Raw genomic sequence first — 23090 nt, 5'->3', positions numbered from 1 at the left:
TACCCAAATGCCCTTTGCCATGATGGACAAGGAATATGTTTCTGTGCAGAGGCAGAACTTAGTATGCCTATCTGTGTATAATATTGCTACCACTAGTACTGCTTCTACTACTACTTTTTATTATTAGACATTTTTAGCCCACTCTTCAGCCAGTAAAGGCTCCCAGAGCAGCTTACAAATAATCAGTGGGAAGACATGTTCTCACAATCTAAGAATTCATGACACAAGAGGAAAACGAGTTAGGGAGGTGAGAGGAGAAAAGCAGGCTCAGGCCCCAGTTATTAGTTACAGATATTTTGCAACGGGAAGAGGAATGGGAAATAAAATTGGCAGAGGAGGCAAAAGTTGCTGGTTTTCAGTTGTGCCAATGTACAGAGTCCGATCTCTCCCTCTCCTGCTGAGCTCTCTGCCTACAGGAGCGCTGTGTTTGTGGAGGCTGGGCTGCCCGCTATTCTGAGTTTGTGACTTCGTTTGCAGAAGCTGACATGGCCATTTATTTATATGGGTGGGAGGGAGTAAAAGAGAACATTTTTGGCAGCATGATTGAAGGGAGAGGGGGACCCCAGAGCCTGAGGATGGCCAGGTTTTGCTGCTTCTCAACCTTCTCAGAATTTGGCCCCTTTATGTTTGTTTTATCCCTCCTGCTCTCTCTTTGTCCTTCCTGTTAACAGCATTCCTTCTTTCCTTCCTGCTGCAGGATGACATGCAGAGGGTCATTGACCAGCAGCTGATGGACAAACATCCAAAGGAGTGGAGCCAGCCCACCTATTCCTTCTCCAGCGGTCACGGAGCAAAGCGGCGCACTAGACCCTCCCCCTTGCTGAGGCCAGAGCAGCAGGGGTCAGAGCCCAGCGGGGCAGAAGGGAACCGCCTCTTTTCTTTTTTCAAGAAAAATTAATTGGACAAGAGCAACCACTCTCAATTCCTTTTTTTCCCCTTCCTTTTTCCTTTTTTTATTTTTATTTTTTGAGATGAAGGATGCTGGAGAGAGATTCAGCAAGCCCAGCTTGTGATGGATGACGGTCTCCAATTCCGGTCACAGATGAAGCCGCCAAAAAAAAAACATGAAAAAAAGGGGGGGCAAGGAGTCCCGTCCCCCAACCCTTAAGAACACTGCACTAATCTTGCAGGCTGCGTGGTCTGAACTCAATGTTTACATGCGTCATAGTCCAATCGCCGGTCTTCTGCGCGATAGCAATTGAAAAGGACACTCTTTGATACCTTAAAGCAACATGATAAGAAAACACACAACCTTCAGGGTCTCTTGTTAGGTCCACTCTGTTTCTGCTGTGAGTAATCCAGATGTCTTAAAAGTCATTCTCTTCTGCAAAAGAGGAAACTTTAAAGGACCAGTTGAGATGTAGGAGCCAAGGAAGGGCCGGGGGCCGGGGGCGGGGGCGGACGGGGAAGAGAGAGAAAGGGGGAAATACCCATGCATTTTATTTGCTGAGTTTCCATTCTTTTCACCAGACCAGAGGGCACCAGGTTGGCAAAGGCTTATCTGTCCATTTCTCAAAAGTGAGAGAGAGAAAGAGAGCAGTTGTGGCTCCTGGTTTGGGCAGAGCCAGGCAGAACTCAACAGATGGAGGAGTGTGTGTGCTCTGTCCTGGTCTATCTCAGGGTGGGTGACTAAGCAAAAATGTAAGCACACTGAAGGCAGTTCTGCTTCCACGTCAGCTCTGTTCCCCTTCCCAGAGGTTGTGGCTGCAAGGAAATGGGCACTGGAAGTTGCAAGTATGCTGCAGCAAGAGTCTAAGGGGGGCAGCTGCTCCTGTGCCTAAACAAGCACCATACCAACAAGCAGAAGAATCCCTGGACAAATCCTGCTGTCTCTGCTTGTGAGAACCAGAGCCCAGGTTTTTGCAAATCCTTGGAATTCACAGTATTCCCCCACCTCCCCTCCCAAGTTTGTCCTTCAGCAAAATGAGACCACTTGCTGTCTTCTAACCTGGCCACGTGGTGCCGTCCAGATCTTGTTGGACTACAGTTCCCAATATCACAAACCTTTGGCCATGCTGGCAGGGGCTGATGAGAGTCCCAACAAGATCTGGAGGGCACCATGCTGGCAAGGGCAAACGGGTGCCACCCTGCCCTGCTACTGACAGAGAAGCTGCGCCAGCCTCAGCGCCAATTTTGGGAGAGGTCTTGTATGTAATCCTGAAATCAGCACTAATGCCTGTGCTGCTTCTCTGCTGGCAGTGGTCTGCCCACAGGGGTGCTGCCTTGAGGGCTTTTGCTGCCTGAGGCAGTGGCCTCACCCCACCAGCCCTGATGTTGGCTATCCCTGCCTAGGTGCTAAACCCCACCCCACCCTTGCTGCTATTGTGAAGTTAAATTGGGAGTGAGGCTCATGGAATAATAGAAGTGACAGGAGCGTGGCGTTTTCACAAAGGGGAGGCCCTACTGCTGAGATGTGGGAGCTGTTGAGACTTCATTCTGATCCTCACTGACTCCCAACCAGCATGGTCAATGGTCAGGGATACTAGGAGTTGGGGTTACAGGTTCCTCACCCCAGCATAGGTGAAGCCAGATTCCATCTTTTCTTGGCATGGTAGTGTTCTAGGCTAGGGGCAGCCAACATGATGCCCTGTGGGTGCTGTTGGACACCCAACGTCTTGACTATTGGGCCTGTTGGGAATCCATCAACAGGTGCAGGGCAGCAGATTTAGCTATCCCTCTTTGAACTGGAGGAAGGTTTGGGGGAGCTCCAATCTAAAAGTGGCAGAGCTGAGATGCAGGTGGACTTCATGAGAACAAATCCTTTTCCAACCATAGACAGTAGGTGGTTATGAATGCCCAGTCTGCTGTTATATCTTCTCTTGGCCTTCCAAAAACAGGAACCCAACTCTTGCATCTGCTGCAGATGCCCTTCACAGCTGGAGCAGCCAGCAGAAATCCAGCTAAACTTGTCCAATATAGAGTTAGACTAAGTGCACACTATACATTTGAAGCACATTTCCCCCTTAAAATTCTGGGCACTAAAGTTTAAGAGTTGCTGGGAATTGTAACTCTGTAAGGGATAAACTACAGTGCCCATAATTATTTAAGGGAAAGAATGTATTTTAAAGATATAGTGTGTTACAGCCTTAATCTGGTAACTGGCGGTTAGAGCAGAATGCTTGCAAGGGGAAGACAACTGGTTATGAAAAGGATGGGGAACCTGTAGTCTACTGGCTGCTGTTTAACCTGTAGTCTACTGGCTGCCCTTAACTATGTCGGCTGGGGTTGATGGGTGCGGCAGTCCAACATATGGAGGACCGTGGGACAGATAGTGCTGGTTTATGTAGAAAGGAATCCCTGCGCTGTGAGTTCTATTACACCAGGGTGGGGAACCTGTTGTTACTGGAATCCCATCTTCCCCCAGCCAGCCTGGCCAATGGTCAGGAGATGATAGGAGTTGTAGTTCAGCAATTTTTAGCCCATGGGTTCCTGATCCCTGCATTACACCAGTCTGGAAAAGAACCCGAGTGGCAACATTCATAAAGGTATTCTGGTTAAAATAGTGTGTAACAGAACCTGTTACCGATATTCATACACTGGTTTGTCAGACAGCATCCTTGAGCACTGTGGGTCTTCCTTTTGAGTAAAAGCATGCATAGGGTGAGGCTGAAATCTTAGGGGGAGGGGGGAAAAGCAGCGTCTTTCCTAAAATGTGATGCACCATATTTTGCCGCCTTCTCCTGCAAGGTTAGCTACTGCCCTTTGCATTGTGGGATACTGAACTGAAAGCAATAAAGAGAGAACAGGGAGGGCTGGTCTCCCTCCCCCACCTTGAGAAACCTGACAGCCACACTTGCAGACTTGATTCCAGGAGTTGCCAGTCCCCCACCCACGCTCTCTGTTGAGCATTGCCATCTGTCATAACAGCACAGCTCCACGCCCCCCCCCCAGCCACATCGTATTGTGATATTATTGAACTACACAGCCAGGGGTGATGGAGCTCCATTAATTTGGGAGAAGCGGGTGGCTGTAGAGCAATTGCAAGGAGCCACACTGCCCACTTTATCTCCCCCCTCCCTGCATTAGCTGAGAATCCTCACTAGGGGCATCAGTCGTGGTATCACTACCTAAAGATCAGACCAGACAAAACATTGCACAGATTCATTTAGTTAATTTTTTCACCTAAAAGTACACCACTCTATATTTTGGAACAGGCAAGGGAAAACAGTGTCCTGTGTCCCGTTCCACCCCCCACCCCCCATTCTGGGGACTGCAACTCCCATCAGTCTCAGCCAATGTGATCCAGCTGGCAGTGGCGTAGCGTGGGTTGTCAGCACCTGGGGTAAGGCAAGTAATTTGCGCCCCCTAACCCTAACCCCCAGATGTTGCGCCCGGTGCGGCCTGCACCCCCACGCTACGCCACTGCCAGCTGGAGTCTAACAACAGCCCAAGGGCTGCAGTCGTCCCCCCTGTGTTTTAGAGCCTGGCATGTGTTTTGCCTGTAAGCAAGAGGCAGACTGATAATGCAAGAGGTGCACCTGTAGAGCCTCTGGCTCCCTCCATCATTGATCACTGCCAAGTAGCTAACCTTTCCTTAGGAGGAGCAAAGAAAGCTGCAGTAAAACAGTGGCAGGAGAGAGATGGCCCACAACTCCTGTTTCCGGCTCTCTGGGATCCTTTTCAGCTTTCTCTGGCTGTGGGTTGGGCAGGCTCAGCATTGTCAAGAAGGAAGCAGAGCTAGCAAGCCCCATGGATATACACTTCACACGGGAGGTGCAATGGCCCACCAAGTCTATTGCCTATAGCAAAAAAGAAAGTAATTGGGGGGGGGGGCACATCAGGATCCAGAGAGGCCCAGTTCCACATGGCAAAACTGATCCTCATTTTTACCATTTGGAGGAGGGCAAGAGAGATTGTGTGGCTGTCTGTAATAAAATAAATCCCGGCACATCGAAAACTTGCTGACCAGGAAAGAAGGCAACTCCAGAACATTTCTCCAAGTTTTATTTTATGTGCAATTAAGAAGAAAAATGAGGAGCATTCAGTCGCTCAATTCCCCATTATAGAGCCCGAAGTAATATAGGCCAGGAAGTGAGCAGTACACAGCCTTTTTAAGAACATCAGAAGATCCTTCTTGCCGGATCAGGCCCATCTATTCCAGTATCCTGTTCTCACGGTAGCCAACCAGCCCTTTTCACACACTACTTGATCTAGGCTGTAAGCCAGAGCTGGGGCAAGCCTACAGTCCTTCAGGCATTTCTGAACTCTCAGTGCCCATCATCCATCACCCACTGGCCATGTTGGTGGGGCTAATGGGAACTGGAGTCTTAACAACAGCTGGAGGTCCAGAGGTTGCCCAGCCCATCATAAGGGAACTAGGAACCTACTAGCAATGAGCATTCGCAACAGACCATGGCAGGTTCTGGGGACAGTTCACAGCTCCAGAGGCCCTCGGATCTGGATCTGTCAGTGTTCCCCACTTCAGCAGCTCAAACCGCTTACCCAAAAGTAAAGCGAGATGTGCCTGGGAGCTGCATCAATAGGCTTCCCCCACCCTGCCCAAAGCCCTTGGAAACCAAGCACACAGCAGGGATGAACAGACAGAATGTATCTATAGAGGTATATGTACATATTACACAGTGCAGTAATTTTTGTATGTAGCAGTAATGTAAATAAATGTACTTTTTATATAAATATATATATAAGATATTCTATAAAGGCATATTTTAGTAGAAAACGCCGCTCTACTGCTTCTTTTGTAAATAGTTCTCGTCAGAATAAAATGGGTCCTTTCTATGGGTACTGTCTTTCTATGGGTACTGTGAATTGCTCACTGTTGTAGGGGGGAAGAAGAGAAGCTGTACCCTGCAAACATTGCTAGACTCCAGCTCCCGTCAGCCTTGACCACTGGTCATGTTGGCTGAGGCTGATGGGAGTTGGGAGTCCAGCAACATTGCAAGGGGGGGGGGGGAGACCTTCTTTGGGAGTTCCAACAGGGAAAAGCACTCCCTTGCTGCATTTAAGCCAGTCCTGGAGAACTGCTTGGCGTACTGACATTGTTGGACTCCAACGCCCATCAGCCTCCAGCCAGTATAGCCAGTATAGCCAGTGGCCAGGCATGATGGGAGTTGGGAGTCCAGCAACATATGGAGGCCCACTGGTTTCCCTGTCCCCAACGTCAAACGATGGCAGCATGTTAAAAATAATAATTTGTGGTGTTCGTTTAGTGCTCTTTGTACAAATATATGCCAGGTGTTCACAATGCAAATTACATAACTGAAATACTACAGGTTAAAAACAAAAGCACTTCTCAACAGCTCCAAAACCAATTCAGACAGAATGAATGATCCAATTGGGCTATTTAAAAAAAGACCTTCATTTTCCATAGGATTTCTATTTTAAAGAATAAAAATGTCCTAACCTAGTACCTGATGGTGATGCCGACACTCAAGACAGCTTACTTAACTGTTCAGCTTGTAAACTCAATCCCAGATGTGTCTCTTCTGGATTATAAACTGGCTTTCATTTTCCTACAGATGAGGAGCAGCCATTGCTTCTTTATCCAAAAATCTTAAGTGTATAAACACATTTTTGTACTCTACACTCCAGCCCCCTGCTTTGTGCAACATCTTGTCCAATGAAGAGTTCTAAGACAACTCAGAAACCTGCCACATTTAGGGAATAAAGGTGGTGGGACCAACAAGTCTCTCCCCTCCGCTTTGTGAAGAAATATAATCTAGCAGACCCCTTTCCAAAAGAGGCTACGTACAAGACATTAGCATACAATACATTTTCCTGACGGGCATATGGAGCCTAACTGGGAAAGTGTGGGGGGGGGGGGGAGAGAGAGTCAAAGAAGCCAGAGAAGAAATTTGCACACCTGATACTGGGGGAGAAGCAAAAGACAGGAGCCTCGAAGGAAGATTTGGCAGCTTGGCACCTTTATTTTTAGTTTTTTAAAATTATTTAAAAAGCATAATTAGAAAGTTTCAATATACAGAAATAGTCCTAGCAAACCAGTTAGACATTCCACCGCTTGACATCAGCACCGCTAAAAACGCAGCTCTCCCCACCCCCCCATTTAATACTCCACAGGCACCACCCACTAGCACTGTCCACCAAGTAAATCTACCACCGTGAAGCCTCCTTTAATGACCGGAGCTTATGCAGCAGCACTGAGCAAAGACAAGAACCGGGAGAGGTGCTGCTAACGGCATCCTTGGGAAAAGAATCCCATGCTTCAACATCGGAAACTGGGACTGCTGCATTGGCAAAGCTCACACCCACGCCCCCCCCCCTTTCACAAAAGACCACTGCAATATGAGAGCCATCCCCCCTCCCTGTCACACATTGAGGATCCATCATTGCTTCAGCCCGTGAGTTCCAAACCAAGACACCAGCATGTTCCACCATTTTCTACGGGCCTCTTAACGCTAGCCATTCCTTCCCAATTGGTTTGCTCAGCTCACATTCTCAATTCTGGAATTAGTGAGAAGTTAACTTACAAGAGACGAACAGAGCAGACAGCTGTGGAAGATGGGCAGCTGGGATGGATGTTGTCTTTGAGAACAATTTCACCGGCCGAAACCTGTCACATTCGCCGCTTGCATGGGAAAAGCCTGCAGAGTCAGACTACTTGCAATGCGATTGCACGAGGGCTTTGTACAACCATAATTGTTTATTTTTGTTATTCAAGGCAAGCGAAATAATAAGGGGTTTCAACTTAGCCCTTCTTGCATAATTCAATGTCCAAAGGGTCAGTGACGCTGGAGAGCCTCCTATCAATTTCATATTCGGGGGAGGAAGGAATCATTTTGGTTGAAAAACATGTGCTCTCCTATAGCCTGGGCCATCTTAATATGCTAGATGAGCTCATTTTTAAACAATGAGGAGGTAAGCCTCTGGTTATTTCCCTCCTAAAGCCCACCATAGCCATTAAAAAAGAACAAGGGGGATAAAAACCTTTTACTTTCAGCATAACCAGATCAGAAATCCAGTCAAGACTGCACAAACCACAGCAAGAAGCCCCATCCAATACCTAAGAGACCACCTCTGGTCTGATAAAGGACACAGAAAATAGCCTGTTGACACCTGTTGGGTGCAAGCACCATTTGGAAGAGCCAGGTACCCCTTCAGCTCTTAATCTGTAGGAGAAGGGAACAAAGCAAGAGCCACAGAGAATGTTGGCAGCCAGAAATGCACTTTTGAGAAATGCACATCGTGTAACTGTGTGCAGAATGATGAGTGCAGGAGTGGGGAATAGTTTTTGAGAGATTTACACTTTGGTAGCTCTTAAGGATGTTATGGGAGAGAGATTCCACCGGGGTGGGGATAATACTAGTTTTAAGTCTCACATCTAATTGCCAAAGAGTTCATTTCAACTGGCCAGAGAAGTTAAATTTGGATGGGGGTGGGGGTGGGGGAAGCCTCTCTCACCCCCTGCCAGGGAGTGTGGAGAAGAAAGAGAGCACAGCTATTCCAAGAAGTGACAAAGCTCCAGCAACATTGGCTATTCTGGAGACTGGGGAAAAAGGAATCTCGGAAGGTTGCCCACACAGCCTGAAAAAGTAGCCAAGGCCTCCATCCTAGCCTGAAGGTTAACAAAGGCTGAAGAGGAATGAATGCCAACAAGGGGCAGCTTCACTTAAGGACATTGTACTGTACTCTTTGGAGGGAGAGAAAAAATGGTGAACTCTGAAGAAGTCATGATTGGTCGATAATTAAGAAGGCAGAAGCGACAACGAGGGAGGCGCAGCTGGTTAAAGCACAATATACATTATGTACAAAACTCTTGAGATCAAAAGTCCACTTGGTAGGCAAAGTCATTTTTGTCTACAAGATGTTCTTGGGGGGGGGGGATAAGGTAGGAAAGAGGGGGCAAAATCACCTCCATCCAATACCTCCTTGGCACTATTGTGGTAAGGTGCCTCCTGACCGAAAAAAAACGTGGAGAGAACTCATTTAAATAACGGCACAAACTGAGGGGTGTGCGGGGGGGCAGGGAAGAGTCCTCCCGTGGCCTAGCCCAGTGGAATCGCCGCCTGCATCTGGCTGGAAGGGCTGAGCTGTCTGAGGGTGCAGTCTCTGCCGCAAAAGAAAAGGGCATTAGCAACACCGGGCCTTCTTCCGTTTACTGTTCTTCGTTAGCTTCACCACATCGTTCTGTTGCTGCTGCTGCTGCTTTGCTAGGTTGTCTTTTTTGGCTCGCAGAACCAACTCTGTGATGCAGTTGAACATCTGAAAAAGAAAAATGCAAGATGAGAGTGGAGAACTCTGAACAACAATAAGCGACACGCCGGAAAGCAGACCAGCAACAGTCTCTGGCTACACCAGAAGTGGCCAGTTCTAGAATCAGGAGCACCAAAGACATTATATTAGCTGGCCACTAACTAGAGTTAAGAGCTTGGATAATGGGATCACATGTTCCGTCAAGAGCTCCTCACCGCTCTTGCCCCTCTTGTTCAGCATGGCAGCTGAACAATGTTGTCCCTGCTTGACACAAACTGAGTGGTGCTATTGAACAAGCTTTAAGAACGGATGCAGAAGCTCTAGATGTTGACAGATTCCCATCAGCCCCAGCACCAGGGCCAATGGTCAAAGGAGACAAGGAGAGGTGTAGTCCAACACCACTGGAAGGCCACGGGTTCCCTATCCCTGCTTTAAAAGAGGTGCGAGGGCCAAGTGATGTGGTTCTGGATAAAAGCCTTAAGGATACTAAATGAGGAGGGGACCAGAATAAGAGGTAACTTTTGAACCACTACTCCCATCAGCCCCCATGGTAAGGAAAGGAAATATGTGGCCTTTCACATGCTGTAGGGCTGCAACTCCCATCCCCCCTGACCATCGGTCCCGCTGGTTATGCCAAAGGACTCTCTTCACCAGCCTCTAGAAGCAAATCTATTGCTTTCTACTTCCTACATATCAGGCACTCTGCAGAGAGAGGGATGGTTTCTTCACAACCATGTCAACGCCTTCCTTGGTATGTAGGCTAGAACAGTCAAGGGATCAGCAATGTGCTCATCAGAAGCAACATGTCCCCTGTGCGATTAAACGTAAGCCGCCACCCCCCATCTTTTCCTTGGTCATCACTTACTTCTTCCACATTAATGTTCTCTTTGGCGCTGGTCTCAAACAGTTGGATCCCCATCTGCCCAGCAAATTTATAAGCGTCTTCCGTCTCCACCACTTTCCGTTCTGGGTCATCATTCTTATTACCAACTGCAAGTACCAAGAAGTCACATTTAGCATTTATACAGCTCTTCAAGGTGATCAAACCCTTCATATTCTCAGTAATTTGGACAACAGCCTTATGAGGTAGAGCCATGTGATGATGCCCACATTGTAGGTTGGGGTGGGGGATAGACAGAGGCCGAGAGTCAGAATCTTGCTTGCGTAAGACCACCTGAAAAGCTCATGGCTGAAGTGAGACATCAACTGGGACTTAAACTGAGAAATTTAAGCTGGTTCACAGCTCAATCTGCCACTAGGATTCTTTAGCTACCATGGGAAAGTGCAGTCCTATGAATCAGCCATCAGCTGGCCACGGTAACATGACTCAAAGGCTGCTCAAACCAGGCAGCTTACCTAATATCCGGCACACATCGTCGCAATTCTGGTTTATTTCATGCAACCACCGCTTGACGTTCACAAAGGACTCAGCGCTCGTAACATCATAAACCACAATAACCCCGTGTGTCCCTCTGTAGTACCTGAGGAGAGAAAGAGGTGTGTTAAGGCATGTGTCTGTAGCACTTTGAGATGCTTCACATGCTTGCTTATCAGGGGTGTGGCAAGGGGAGAGAAACACCAGTATACCTGAAGCAAGCAATATGGCTGTGAAGGGCTTGGGGCTGCCCTTAACTGCTTGGACTGGGCAAATAGAAACTGTGATAGAAACAGAAGGGCAAAAACTGGAGCTTTTGAAGTGGGGAGAGGGGAACCACACAAACAGACAATGATAGGCTGCCTGGACTTCAGCACTGTGGGGGAAGCACATGATGCAGGAAGTGGAAGCAAGATTCTGTGGGATGCAGTGTTGGCAGAGATGGTTCAGAATCTCAGATTACCATGGAGAAGACTCTGTGAGCCATGGACAACTGCTGTCACCATGAGCTTGAAATGGATTAGAAATTCAGGAAAGAGAGATGAACACAAGAGGAAGATGTTACAGAAAGAACGATGTTGGCTGAACCAGTAATGTTACCGGCCAGCAAGCCATACTTGGGTAGGAAGTTTCCGAGCATGATAGGAATCCAACAGCACTGAGACATGCAAGGCCCATGGAAAGATTTGATGGACAGCTTTTTTGGTGGAATGATTGTGGCATTCACAGCTGCTATTTTGTGGGGAAGGGACCACAGTTCAACATTAAGGCTTGGCACGCAGAAGGTCCCAGTTGCAAACCCCAACATGTCCAGGTGGGAAAAAATTCTCTGCCTGTCAGTCAGTGTAGACCAGGATGGGGAAACCTTTAGCCCTCCAGATAATGCTGAACCACATATCCTATGAGCCCCAGCCAGCATGGCCAATAGTCAGGGCTGACAGGAACTGCAGCCCAACAACATTCGCAGGGTGAAAGGTTCCCCACCCTGGAGGAAGACAATCCACTACCAGATAAACTAATAGTCTCAACTGGTGTGTAAGTCAACCTGATGTGCTAAAAGATGGGTTGTAGGCACCTTTGGGCAGGGACCTGTTTATTTACTGCCATGAACATTAGAAGGTGTAGTATAAGCAAGAGCAACTTGTAGGCAGCCTTACCACCAAGCAAGTGGCACAATGGGGGACAAGGGTAGGAATAGAAGTCGGCTTTTACATGTTAATAAGCTTATTGTGCATTAAGCAGCATCTGGACTGGTCACCTGAAGTCACCCTGCACACTCCCTTGGTTCCATTTCAGTAGAATTTACCAGATACAGTCTTAAGAACATCAACTAGACCAGACAACTATGTTTCTTTGTTGTAGCAAATAGAATAACAAAACACAGAACTAGACAATTGTAAATCAGCAAATGTATCACACAAACCTTCAGTCCCTCTTCAGGGTGCAACACACAGATACATGAGTGCACACAAATCCTGGAACAATACCAACTAAATTCTGCAACCTGAACTCTGCTCATGTGCATTATTTTGGCTGAGCTTGCATGTCACTGGGAGGGGCCAAGTGACGTACAGAGCCCTGAAGCCACACCATCTGATCCTGCAATGTCTTGTTCAGCATTTCCTCTGGCTTCTGAGATTTCCCCTTGCTCAACCCGGTCTTTATGCAAAAAGCTGAGATTCTGAGGGAACTGAATACCACACTGGATGGCTTCCCTGTGCAATTCTGGGGAACTTGAGTGCACACCCCCAGTCCTGGGCGTCGCCCTTTATTTACCAAGTGGATTAGGGGCAAAGGCATTCAGCAACTTTTCTTGTTTGCACCCGACATCTTCTTCTGGGTATTCCACACAGGGTACTGGTTCAATTCCAAAAGAGCCCTAAGTCCAAGTCACAATGTGGTGTGTTTGCGTCTGCGCGCGCACACACATGCGCACTCACACAATCACACACAGGAAGAGCTCTGCTGACACAGCGCCAGTGAGACATGTTGCAGCTGACCCACACTGCCCATTTACCAGATATTCCGCAGTGCCTGGCTGTTTTACCCCCAACACATTTTCCTGTATGAATCTGGCCCACGCAGCACAACCCTCAGAGGATATGCCTCAGGACTTGAAGGAAGTCGGGGGCCAGTTCAAGCAGCATGCTCAAAGCTTGCTGTTCATACTACTTCCTGCAGCAATAAAGAAATGCAAGATAGCAGTTTCCAAAAAGGCTTTCATGTAAATTGGGGAGACCCCCACTGCACTTCAAGGTATAACGTCTAGTTAAGACATGCATTTGTCTCATTTCCAAAATATTTGTATTTGAACAATAATTGATTTCCCCTGCAGATACGCTTTATGTAACATGAATTTCATTTGCAAATCTCATTTTATGATCTAAGTAACATGCCAACATTAACCTCTTCCTCTGCCCTGAAAAAACAGCAGACATGGAATCAGCCTAATAAAGCAAAGCTGATTTCCTGCCCTGATTTGCTCCTGTTCTGTGAACAAGCATGCCTCCTGTGTTCTGAGCAGTGCAAAGCCCTTCAGCCAATATTTTTAAAAGCACCCATTGGTTGAAGAAAAGCCACCATCTTGTATACACACTACGCATTAAAGGCTTATCAACACTGCAAACCTATATTGGTTTAATGCCACTAACTGCCATGGTTTACCTCAAAGAATCCTGGGAACTGTAGTTTGCAAAAGGTGCTGGGGATTTTCTGTCAGTGATCCTTATCTGTCTTACACACTTCCCAGGATTCCTGGGGGGGGGGGAGGGTAGGACTACTGAACTGGTTCAAGTCATGAGGTGGCAGTAAACCCTTCCTTGCTCTATAGTAAACAACCCACTTGAGACAACAGGCAACAGGATTTTAAAGACTAAAAGACTATTGGCAGGCAAATAATCCCCATTCAAAATACACACAGAATCTGGACTCAAGTCATCCAAATTACTTCTGTAGGGCACTTCCTCTTCTCAAGCATACGCCTATTTGCAGCTAGCCACGCATTTCTTTTTGTGAGCAAGTCCTGCCAGAATGCTATGACGACATCCTCAAGAACAGAACAAGGATTTTTTTCTCATTTTCCTACCAGTGCAAAAAGGAACTGGGACCAACAGAAAGACAACCCTCCTACCAAGCTGCGATTCCAGCCTATACTCTTAACATTAGATCATGTTGGGAGGAGTAAGGAACTGGCAACTTTCTAGATCAGCGGTTCTCAACCTGTGGGTTCCCAGATGTTGTTGGACTACAACTCCCATCATCTTTGACCACTGGTCATGCTGTCTAGGAATTATGGGAGTTGTAGTCCAACAAAATCTGGGGACCCACAGGTTGAGGAACACTGCTCTAGATGATGTTGAGTTCCAAACTCCCATCAGCCCCACCCAGCAGGACTAATGGTCAAGGATGATGGGAGTTGGAGTCCAAAGAATCTGGAGGGCATCACATTGGCTAACCTTGGTCTAACCACCACACAGCACAGCAACATCTCATAGGCCACAGGTTAGCCACCTCTGGAGTAGAATCACAGAATCCTCATACCCTTATAATATACCTTTCTGTGGATCTTAACTGTCAAATGCTTTGGAAGACAATCTTGGCAGAAAAGCTAGGTACTAGCAGCAATAAAAATAAATATTACTGTTATTGTTGTTATAGTACCGTGTGTTTATTAGGCGGCAAGTTCTCATATACTTCCTCTGGTATTGTGGAAAGGCACCTTAGCTAATAATATTCAAACTTGTTTAAGCAACTAATTATTAAAAGACAGGATGAAATCAAGTCCTTGGGTCAATTGTCAATCCTACTAAAATAAACTCACGTAGACGTGATGGTCCGGAAGCGCTCCTGTCCAGCAGTATCCCAGATCTGCAGCTTGACCTTTTCTCCATTAATCTCAACTGTTCGGATTTTGAAGTCTACTCCAATTGTGGTGATGTAGCTGCCTGTTGAGGGAAGCAGCACAAACAAGAAGCAGTCAAGCTAATAAGCTCAGCTGTACATACAGAACTTCAACGGCCAACGAAAGGGAGGGCCCTGTTTTCTCACCAGAAAACATTCAAGCTTCAAACCCTGAAGAATGAAAATAAAACTTTATATTTGCAGAAATAAAGACTGCAAACCCAAGAGCATGTAACAGGGATAAGAAAATTGTGTTGAGCTCATGCACTATTTTGAACAGAAACCTTCTCCCTAAAAGACTTTAAATCATGACGTTCAGGACTTTTACATATATATGTTTGAAATGTGTTGCAAGTCGCTTGGAGACCTTCAAGTAACAAGCAGCTAAGAAGTCGAGATCTTTATTATTATTATTAGTTCTGTGAATATATATGGGCAAATGAAGGGGTGCATCCTTGCCCCACACGACCTGTTATCCCCAGGATCTAGGGTGATGAGCAAGGGTGACTTGCCACTGGCTTCCCTGCCTTCAAGCCCCTTCTCTTCTCCTTGAGTGTGAATAGAAGCATTCTGGAGCTCCTTGGATGGAAGGCTCCTCTGGAGTTGTTCTGGGCCCAGCTTACCTGAAAAAGTGTTGTCTGCAAAACGTAACAGCAAACTGCTCTTGCCAACACCTGAAAGAGAAAAGAGGAAATGCTCAAGGATGCAAACTGAAACAGAGTAGTGTATTTTATGTTGTATTTCAACCACTTTAGAACACAAAGCATGTAATGCTCTTTTCGCTGGCTACATCTAGCAACAGTAGCTTCACATATCTGGGACTCTTAAAGGTAAAGGTAAAGGTACCCCTGACCGTTAGGTCCAGTCGCGGATGACTCTGGGGTTTTGCGCTCATCTCGCTCTATAGGCAGAGGGAGCTGGCGTTTGTCCACAGACATGGCCAGCATGACTAAGTCGCTTCTGGCGAACCAGAGCAGCTCATAGAAATGCCATTTACCTTCCTGTCGGAGCGGTATCTATTTATCTCTTAGGTGTCCCCAAATCTGCTTACTAGAGGCAAATGCTTTGGGTTTTCTGGTGAGCAGGTAACACAGATCATCACACACTCTTATTTGGCTACAGTTCGGAGAAGATTAAGAAACAGGAGTCCTTCTTAAGCAGCAGGACAGATTCTACCAATCCCCTACGTCCTACAAGCCTCCAACACAATGAGCAGATCTCATCTCTAACTTTGAGTCCTCTGCAGGTGCCAGATAAGGGAGGGAACTAGGTGGTGTCTATGAATAATGGTTGGCTAAAAAGCCATGGGAAGGGGCCACTAGGATATCATTATATGAGCTGGTTCTTAATGACATTATATGTTGCCAACAAACAAGAAAAAAGTGAAGAACTCAGGACAGAGGCTCAATGAATGATTCATTTTAACTCTTGTAATTAAAGTTTTGTTATATATACTATTTTCTATTTATAAGCTACCTTGGCTACCAGTCTTGAAGAGCAATGCAAAAAAACATTCTAAATGAATAAATGAACAGCATTACTAGGGGTGGGAAGGGACAGGAAGAATAGCTGCTATAGTTCATGCAGGAACCACAAACGCGTCCTTATTATATCATGGAAATCTCTCCATGTTACCTTTTCTGGTTCAGAAGGTTTACCCCTTACAGGATCGATTGCAAAGGATAAACAAGATAAGAAGTGTATAGTTTCTGTGGACTAGGACAAGCAGCACACAGACTCTCACTACCATTTTTTCAAGAAAACTGGTAACATTAATATTGGGATTAAATGGTACACCTTTTGTTTTTACCTAATTGGGATTAAATGGAATTTCTGATACTGGATTACATTTAGCCAGATGATGACCAACCACTCAATACTACCTAACCACTGTACCTGTAATGATTTGGGAAGCCAGTCATACCACCCTTTGCACAAGCCACGGGGGGGGGGGGAGTTCACAATAAAATCAAATAAGATAATAGTACATAAAATCCATAAACAACACAATCCTTCAAACCACCACTATTCATAACAAATCACTAAACAACAGTTACTAATAGTGGCAACAACTAATTCATTTGTCTCATTGGGTCCCCAAATGGTCCGCGAAAAAACGTTATGTCTTAACCAACTGGCAAAGAACTGAGGCCAGATGCACTTCATCATGGAGGGAGTCTCACATGCAAGGAGCCACCCCTGAAAAGCCCCTGCAAGCACTGAAGAGAAGCCTCCTGCTTTTCTGTCATCTTTCAATTTTTTGAGTGAGTGCAGAAGCCTGGAAAAAATGAACATGGGCATATGAAGCTGCCTTATCCTGTCAGACCATTAGCTGATCTAGCCCAGAATGGTCTATCCCAACCAGGCCTTTGCCCTTTTAAAATTTGGGGGTTTGGGGGGGAATTATTGGGTTGTTTTTATTTTTATTATGTATTTTGTGGTTTTGTATTTTGATTTTATTCTGTGAACCACCCTGAGACCTCCAGATATAGGGAGGTATATAAATACAATTATTATTACTATTAATAATAATACTAGTACTACTAATAATAATAACAATAATGATGGCTGGCAGCAGCTCTCAGAGATATGTTGTCATCACCCACTGTCTGATCCTTTTGTAACTGGAAATGCCAGATGCTGTTATATAATAGTGTTCCAGTGCTTGGTGGGGCAATACAGACAACTGTTTTACTACAGTGTTGCATGGGCTCTGTGCTAAGCTACCATTTGGTAACTGGTCATCTAGATGCACCAGTCTTTAAGACATTTTAGAGCAGAAAATGGATGAAGAGTGGCTAAACTGTAAACTGCAGAAAGATCTCCCACAGCAGAGCCAAGGGAGCAGATGGAAAACTTGCACAGATTAGTGCCACTTCATACATTATGCATTCCCTACACAGGCAGCATTTTCATGTATGAATTAAACAGCGTGAAGCATTTTACACAGCACATGTCAAGCATTCAAAACCTTTCACGTACATTATCTCAGTAATCCCAACAACTATCTGAGGAGGTAGGCTAGCATTATCTGTATACCGCAGGTGAGGAGTGGGCTGAAATAATATAATCTTGCCTCTAGCCCCCTAGTGAGTTTGTGGTTGAGGTGAGATCGCAAAGGAGCATTTCCTGGCTCAGTAACACAGCTACTATTGCTAATATTAAATCCTTAAAATGTTTTCTAGAGGCATTTATAAACTGTATGCAAAAGAAGAAGAAAAGGGAGGCAGGCTCTGCCCTTGGGTTTACAGTCTAAGTAAGACTAGACACAAAAGGAACGGGGAAATGTAAAACAGCTCTTACAAATGTTAGCTCTGGGAACAGAGAATTGCTTTTAATTAACCAACACCGGAGTTCTCTAAGCTCTCATAGGATGGCCTACAAATCTAAACACCTACATTTCACAGTTGCTTCCTTCCCCAACCCATCAACCAGGTACCTCACATTCACAATGCAAACTGTATGTCATGCAATCATTACAGAGAGAATTCTCATAGGCTGTTCCATTTTTATAGAATGTCCTTTCTCTGAAGGACCACCAAACTGAAAATAGTTCAGAGGAAGGGCAACACCTTCCTGGTTTTTAAACTAGTTGTGGTTGAAGGGCTGCTTGCTTGGGAAGCCGGTGCTCAAATCCACATTCAGTTTTGAAACTCACAGAGGAAATAATTCCCCTTCAATCTAACCTGCTCAGCTCAATTATTGTGAGGCCACTACTCTAAGCTCTTTGGGAGGAAGGGCAGGAAACAATCGATATTAAGCCAAATTACATGTAACGTCGCTGCCAGTACTTGGACCTTGTCACCTGTGCTTGTCCTCCAAACTCTCCACCATTTCAGCATTTAAAATGCAATCTAGCTGGGACAGAGACCTATCCTTTTTGCAACACCACACTCTAAGGTGTCATGTATATGAATGGTGCTCCATGAATAGAAATGACAACGCGTAGGCGATTCTAACCTTTGGGTAAATGTTTGGTGGCCATGGAGATTAGGAGGAAGCATATTTAAAATTTACTTGTTCTTTCCAGTTACTCGGTCTCCTCTTATAACATCTATAAGATACTTTTTTAAAAATCTGCAAAATACTTTACAGTCTTTCATTCATTATTATTCCTCACATTCAAATCTACCCTCTCCCTCCAAGGAGCTCAGGGCATAATAAATAACAGTCTCCTCTGCGCCTATTTTATTCTCACCACAAGCCTTGAAAGTATGCTGAGGGTTAAGAGCACAACTGGCTCAAGCTATGCAGTAGACTTCTCAACAGTGGCAAGTGGGGATGAACACAGTGAAAACCTGTCTTGAACTACACCTGTGTTCAAGTATCCTTGTTTTCACCCATGAGATGTTCGACAACATGCAGACAGCTGGCATGGCATAGCGTCTAAGAGAGTTGTAGCCCAGCAGTTTACTCATACATGCCCCACTGTTTTGGAAGGGTCTTACTCAGAGGAAAGTAATCATAGGATTGAAACCTCATTTACAAATCAGGAAGCTCTTGGTTCAGAATGTATCCTCTACCACAAACACACTAGGTAACCTAAGGCAAGCTGTTTCCTCTCTTTCAGACTTGCAACTTGGAGATACCACTGACCTACCTTTCAAGACTGTTACAAGTATTACAACAAGAACATGCACGAGGTAACCAGAGTCTGTGTGGTGTAGTGGTCTAGGGATAGTCAACAATGTGCCCTTCAAATGTTTTGGTCTACAACTCCTATCATCCTCTACCATTGGATATGCTGTCTGGGGCTGATGGGAGTTGTAGTCCAAAACATCTGGAGGATGCCACATTGGGATTAGACAGTCAAATACAAGAGCTATCAGAGCTCCAAGTCTTCATTCACCCGCTAAGTGACATAGGGCAGGTCACTTTGTCTAAGCTACCTCACAAGATTGCTGTGAGGTTAATACAGCAGACAAGAGATAAATATGCATGCCATATTGACCTCCTATGGGGAAAAGGTGGGATATAAAAATATAACGTTTATTTATTTACAATACTTATATTCTGCTTTATGGGCCTGAGCAGCTCTCAAAGCAACTTACAAAAGTTTCTCATAAAAATAATCATCTGGTATCAGGAAAAGAAATAGTATGGTTCCCTCTAGGGTGCCAAGATTATTTGAGTGGCATTGCCTGCCCTCATCCTTGGGCTTCCCTGGCATTGTCTTTCAGGTCTCTGTTTACTAGGCAGCAGAGCCCACAGAGTGGGGCTGAGCAGTTAGAACAACCCAAGAAGGAGGTAACTGTTTTAACTGATTCTAATACTGTACTGTATTTTTGTATTGTCGTTACCTGCCCTTTGCTTAGAAACAAACAACATAAAGGAGGAACAGAATAAGCATAATAATAATAATAATATACTGCTGCTTTACAAGGAAATACTCTGCTACCTCTCCTTGACATTCCAAACAAGAGCTCCAAGAAATACACACATACATAAATAGAATATTGTTTTGCAGTAGAAATATACATTCATTTCTCTGACATGCCCCCTCCAATCTTCCACAGGCTAGCTCTTCCCATTCCAGTTTCTTTATTAATTAATTACAAACATTTATAGCCAACTTTTCATCCAAGGAACTCAAGTTGGAGTTTGTAGCTTCCCACCCCCCCAGCAGTTTATCCTCACAACAACCTTGCAAGGTAGGTCAGGCTGAGAGGTACAATGACTGAGCCAAGGGCACTGATTTGAGTCTCACCCTGACTGAACAGGGGATTTGAAACCCGACCGCCTCAGGTCCTAGCCCAGCCGTAGCCAACCTGGCACCCTTCAGATGTTGTTGAACTACAACTCCTATCAATCCTGGCCAACTACTGTACTCCTACTATACTAGCTCATAGTTACTTATACTGTGTTCTGTCCCAGGGATGGGAAACTTTGGCTCTCCAGATGTTTTACATCTCCCACCCTTGCTGATCACTGACCTTGCATGCCTTGATGGCGTTGATGGGAGCTGTAGTCCAACAGCATTCAGAGTGCTCTAACCACTAGGAAACACTAGCTCCAGAGTCACCCTGCTTCCTCAAAGAAATCTCTGGGGTTCCCCCCCCCCCGAACCTTACGAACAAGTCTCTTAAAAGCTCCAGGGTACAGATACATACATTAATAAACAGAAAATGAACAGGGGGAGGGGGTAAGCAGATATTATTCTTCTCACTTCCCCCACCCCTTGGGGATCAAATCCCTACGCGGCCACGATGAAGCTCACTGGGCCAGGCACGCTCCCTCTCAAGCTAGCCTACCTCACGGGGTTGTTGTGAGGATCAGAGAGGGAGAAGTTGCGCACCCACCTTGAGCTCCTTGGAGAAAAAAGGCGGTATACAAAATGCAATGCAATAAATAAACCCCCTCCCTGACTTCCCCACTCTCCCCAAGGCTGATGCTGCCCCCCCCCCGGGCTCTTCCGCCTCATACATCCTCCTCCCCGCTTTTCCTTCCTTCGAGGCTCTTCCGCTCCCCTCCCTCCGCGCGGGCCGGGCCGAACTTCCTACCCGACCTCTCCCCTCCCCGCCCCGCCCCCTCCCCCACCCTGCCTCACCGCTGTCGCCGATGATGAGGAGCTTGAAGAGGTGGTCGTAGTCCCGGGCCATGGCCGGCGAGGCTGGGGGAGGGGAGGACCGCCGGGCGCCCCTGGTGCCGTCGCGGGAAGGCCGAGTTCTCCTCAGGCGGCGGCGGCGGCAGCGGCAACAGCGGCGCCTCCTCCTCCTCACGAAGCTGACCCAGCAGCCGGAACTGACAGAAGCGGCGGCGGCAAAGCAAGCGACGGCGACACCCGCCCCCTCCCCTCAGTCCGCCGTCTCGCTCTTCCGCACCAGGGCGCATGCGCGCCGCGCCGCCCGGGCAGCTGGAAAAACCGCCAGCTGCTCGAGCGCAGCTCGCGGCGCACGCGCGGCTCCGCCCCCTTTGGCCTGCCCTGCCGCTTCCTTTCTTCTTCCTCCCCTTTACCTCGTTCTCATTCGCTTCCTCTGCCCTTGCTCGACATGGCGGCCGCAGCGACCGTTCCCGTACTTCTTTCTTGCTCGGCGTATTAATACGCGTGCGCACGGAACCGGAAGCGGGAGCGGGTGCGGGTGCGGGGGGGGAGTCACCTAATGTGAAGCGGCAAGGAGAGTGGGTTGGCGCCTTGCGCATGCGCCGCCTCCGGACGCCTCTGTCATCTCACCTGACAGGTTTCCCTGACAGGGGTAAGACACCGTCTTGCCAGGATCTAGTTCACCAAGGCGTAGCTTCTGGAAACTATGTTAACTGTATAGTGTGCGGAGAGGAGAGTGCCCCTGAGGGTGTGCAGAGTGCCTTCATTTCACCACATCAGTGAGCTCCCAGTCAAGGTGGGGTCAACCATCATGACACTGCGCTCCTGAGAACATAAGAAGAGTCTGCTGGATCAGGCCAATGGCTCATCAAGACCAGCATTTCTAAAACAGGTCCTGAAGCCAAAGGCTACATCGGTACCCACATCTTCTAAAGTGGGATCACTATGGGGGCCGGGATGAGGCAGGGGCACGTCATACACTGACAGCTCCTGCTGACAGTGGCCACATTCACAACATACATTTAAAGCCCTGTAATACCACTTTGTTTTCCCCAAAGAATTCTGGGAATTGTAGTCTGATAAGACGCGGGTGGCGCTGATTCAAAACAATACACATTCACATGCATGATGGAGGCTTTGCATCTGCTTGATGTATGTACACTGTTTCTGGCTACCTGCTACATTCCCCAGCTCTGCAGGATTGCAAATTAATGGTTCTCTATAGAAAAGAACAGGGGCGCGGGTGGCGCTGTGGGTTAAACCACAGAGCCTAGGACCTGCTAATCAGAAGGTCGGTGATTCGAATCCCCGCGACGGGGTGAGCTCCCGTTGCTCACTCCCTGCTCCTGCCAACCTAGCAGTTCAAAAGCACGTCAAAGTTCAAGTAGATAAATAGGTATCACTCAGATGGGAAAGTAAACGGCATTTCCGTGTGCTGCTCTGGTTTGCCAGAAGCGGCTTAGTCATGCTGGCCACATAACCCGGAAGCTGTATGCCGGCTCCCTCGGCCAATAAAGCGAGATGAGCACCACAACCCCAGAATCGGTCACGACTGGACCTAACGGTCAGGGGTCCCTTTACCTTTACCTTTAAGGGTTGAGAGTTGTACAGTGCTGAGAGTGCTGAGAGTTGTACAGTGGTACCTAGGTTCTCAAACTTAATCCGATTCGGAAGTCCGTTCCAAAACCAAGGCATGCTTTCACATTGAAAGTACAGTGGAACCTCGGGTTGCAGATGTAATCCGTGACGGAGGCACCTTCGTATCCTGAAGTGCCGCATCTGTGCAGGCGCCGGCACGATTTGGTGCTTCTGTGGAAGCGGCGAAACCCGAAGTAACCCAGTTCAGTACTTTCGGATTTTCTGTGGTCCGCAACCCAAAAACACGTAACCTGAAGCAACCGTAACATGAGGTATGACTGTAATGCAAAACAGATTAACCCGTTCCAGACTTTTAAAAACAACCCCTAAAACAGCAATTTAACATGAATTTTACTATCTAACGACACCATTGATCCATAAAATGAAAGAAATAATCAATGTACTATAAAATAAATAAGGCAGTATTGTAGATGATAAAAATTATCATCCACACAGTCACAAAAACAA

At 46.7% G+C, this 23090-nt stretch overlaps 2 protein-coding genes across 7 annotated transcripts in view; one reads left to right on the top strand and one right to left on the bottom strand.

The window, feature by feature from the left end:
* Positions 1 to 5677, top strand: part of BICDL1 (BICD family like cargo adaptor 1) — a 65408-nt gene extending 59731 nt beyond the window's left edge. For 4 of the 5 annotated variants that reach the window (XM_081841868.1, XM_081841869.1, XM_081841870.1 and 1 more), the window contains 2 exons: positions 698 to 4252; positions 4376 to 5677. In XM_081841868.1, coding sequence (XP_081697994.1) covers positions 698 to 898 — 201 coding nt within the window. In that variant the 3' untranslated portion in view covers positions 899 to 4252; positions 4376 to 5677. Of the gene's footprint in view, positions 1 to 697; positions 4253 to 4375 lie in introns of those variants that run through there. The other variant, XM_081841872.1, reaches the window with a different exon arrangement.
* Positions 5678 to 6859: 1182 nt separating this feature from the next.
* Positions 6860 to 21269, bottom strand: RAB35 (RAB35, member RAS oncogene family). 2 transcript variants are annotated; one of them, XM_081842145.1, is made up of 6 exons: positions 20991 to 21262; positions 15067 to 15117; positions 14364 to 14487; positions 10525 to 10649; positions 10034 to 10158; positions 6860 to 9177 (listed from the first exon to the last, which is right to left on the bottom strand). In XM_081842145.1, the coding sequence occupies exons 1-6, from the start codon at positions 21040 to 21042 to the stop codon at positions 9046 to 9048; spliced, it is 609 nt and encodes a 202-aa protein (XP_081698271.1). In that variant the 5' UTR covers positions 21043 to 21262; the 3' UTR covers positions 6860 to 9045. The 2 variants fall into 2 exon arrangements, with proteins under 2 accessions (XP_081698271.1, XP_081698272.1); XM_081842146.1 differs by lacking the exon at positions 10034 to 10158 and having other exon boundaries at positions 20991 to 21269.
* Positions 21270 to 23090: the final 1821 nt, after the last annotated feature.

This window comes from Podarcis erhardii, assembly GCF_964252035.2.
Source record: "Podarcis erhardii genome assembly, chromosome: 15".
Taxonomy (NCBI): Eukaryota; Metazoa; Chordata; class Lepidosauria; order Squamata; family Lacertidae; genus Podarcis; species Podarcis erhardii.
The sequence above is the reverse complement of the archived record's forward strand: the minus strand, read 5'-3'. Positions and strand labels throughout refer to the sequence as shown.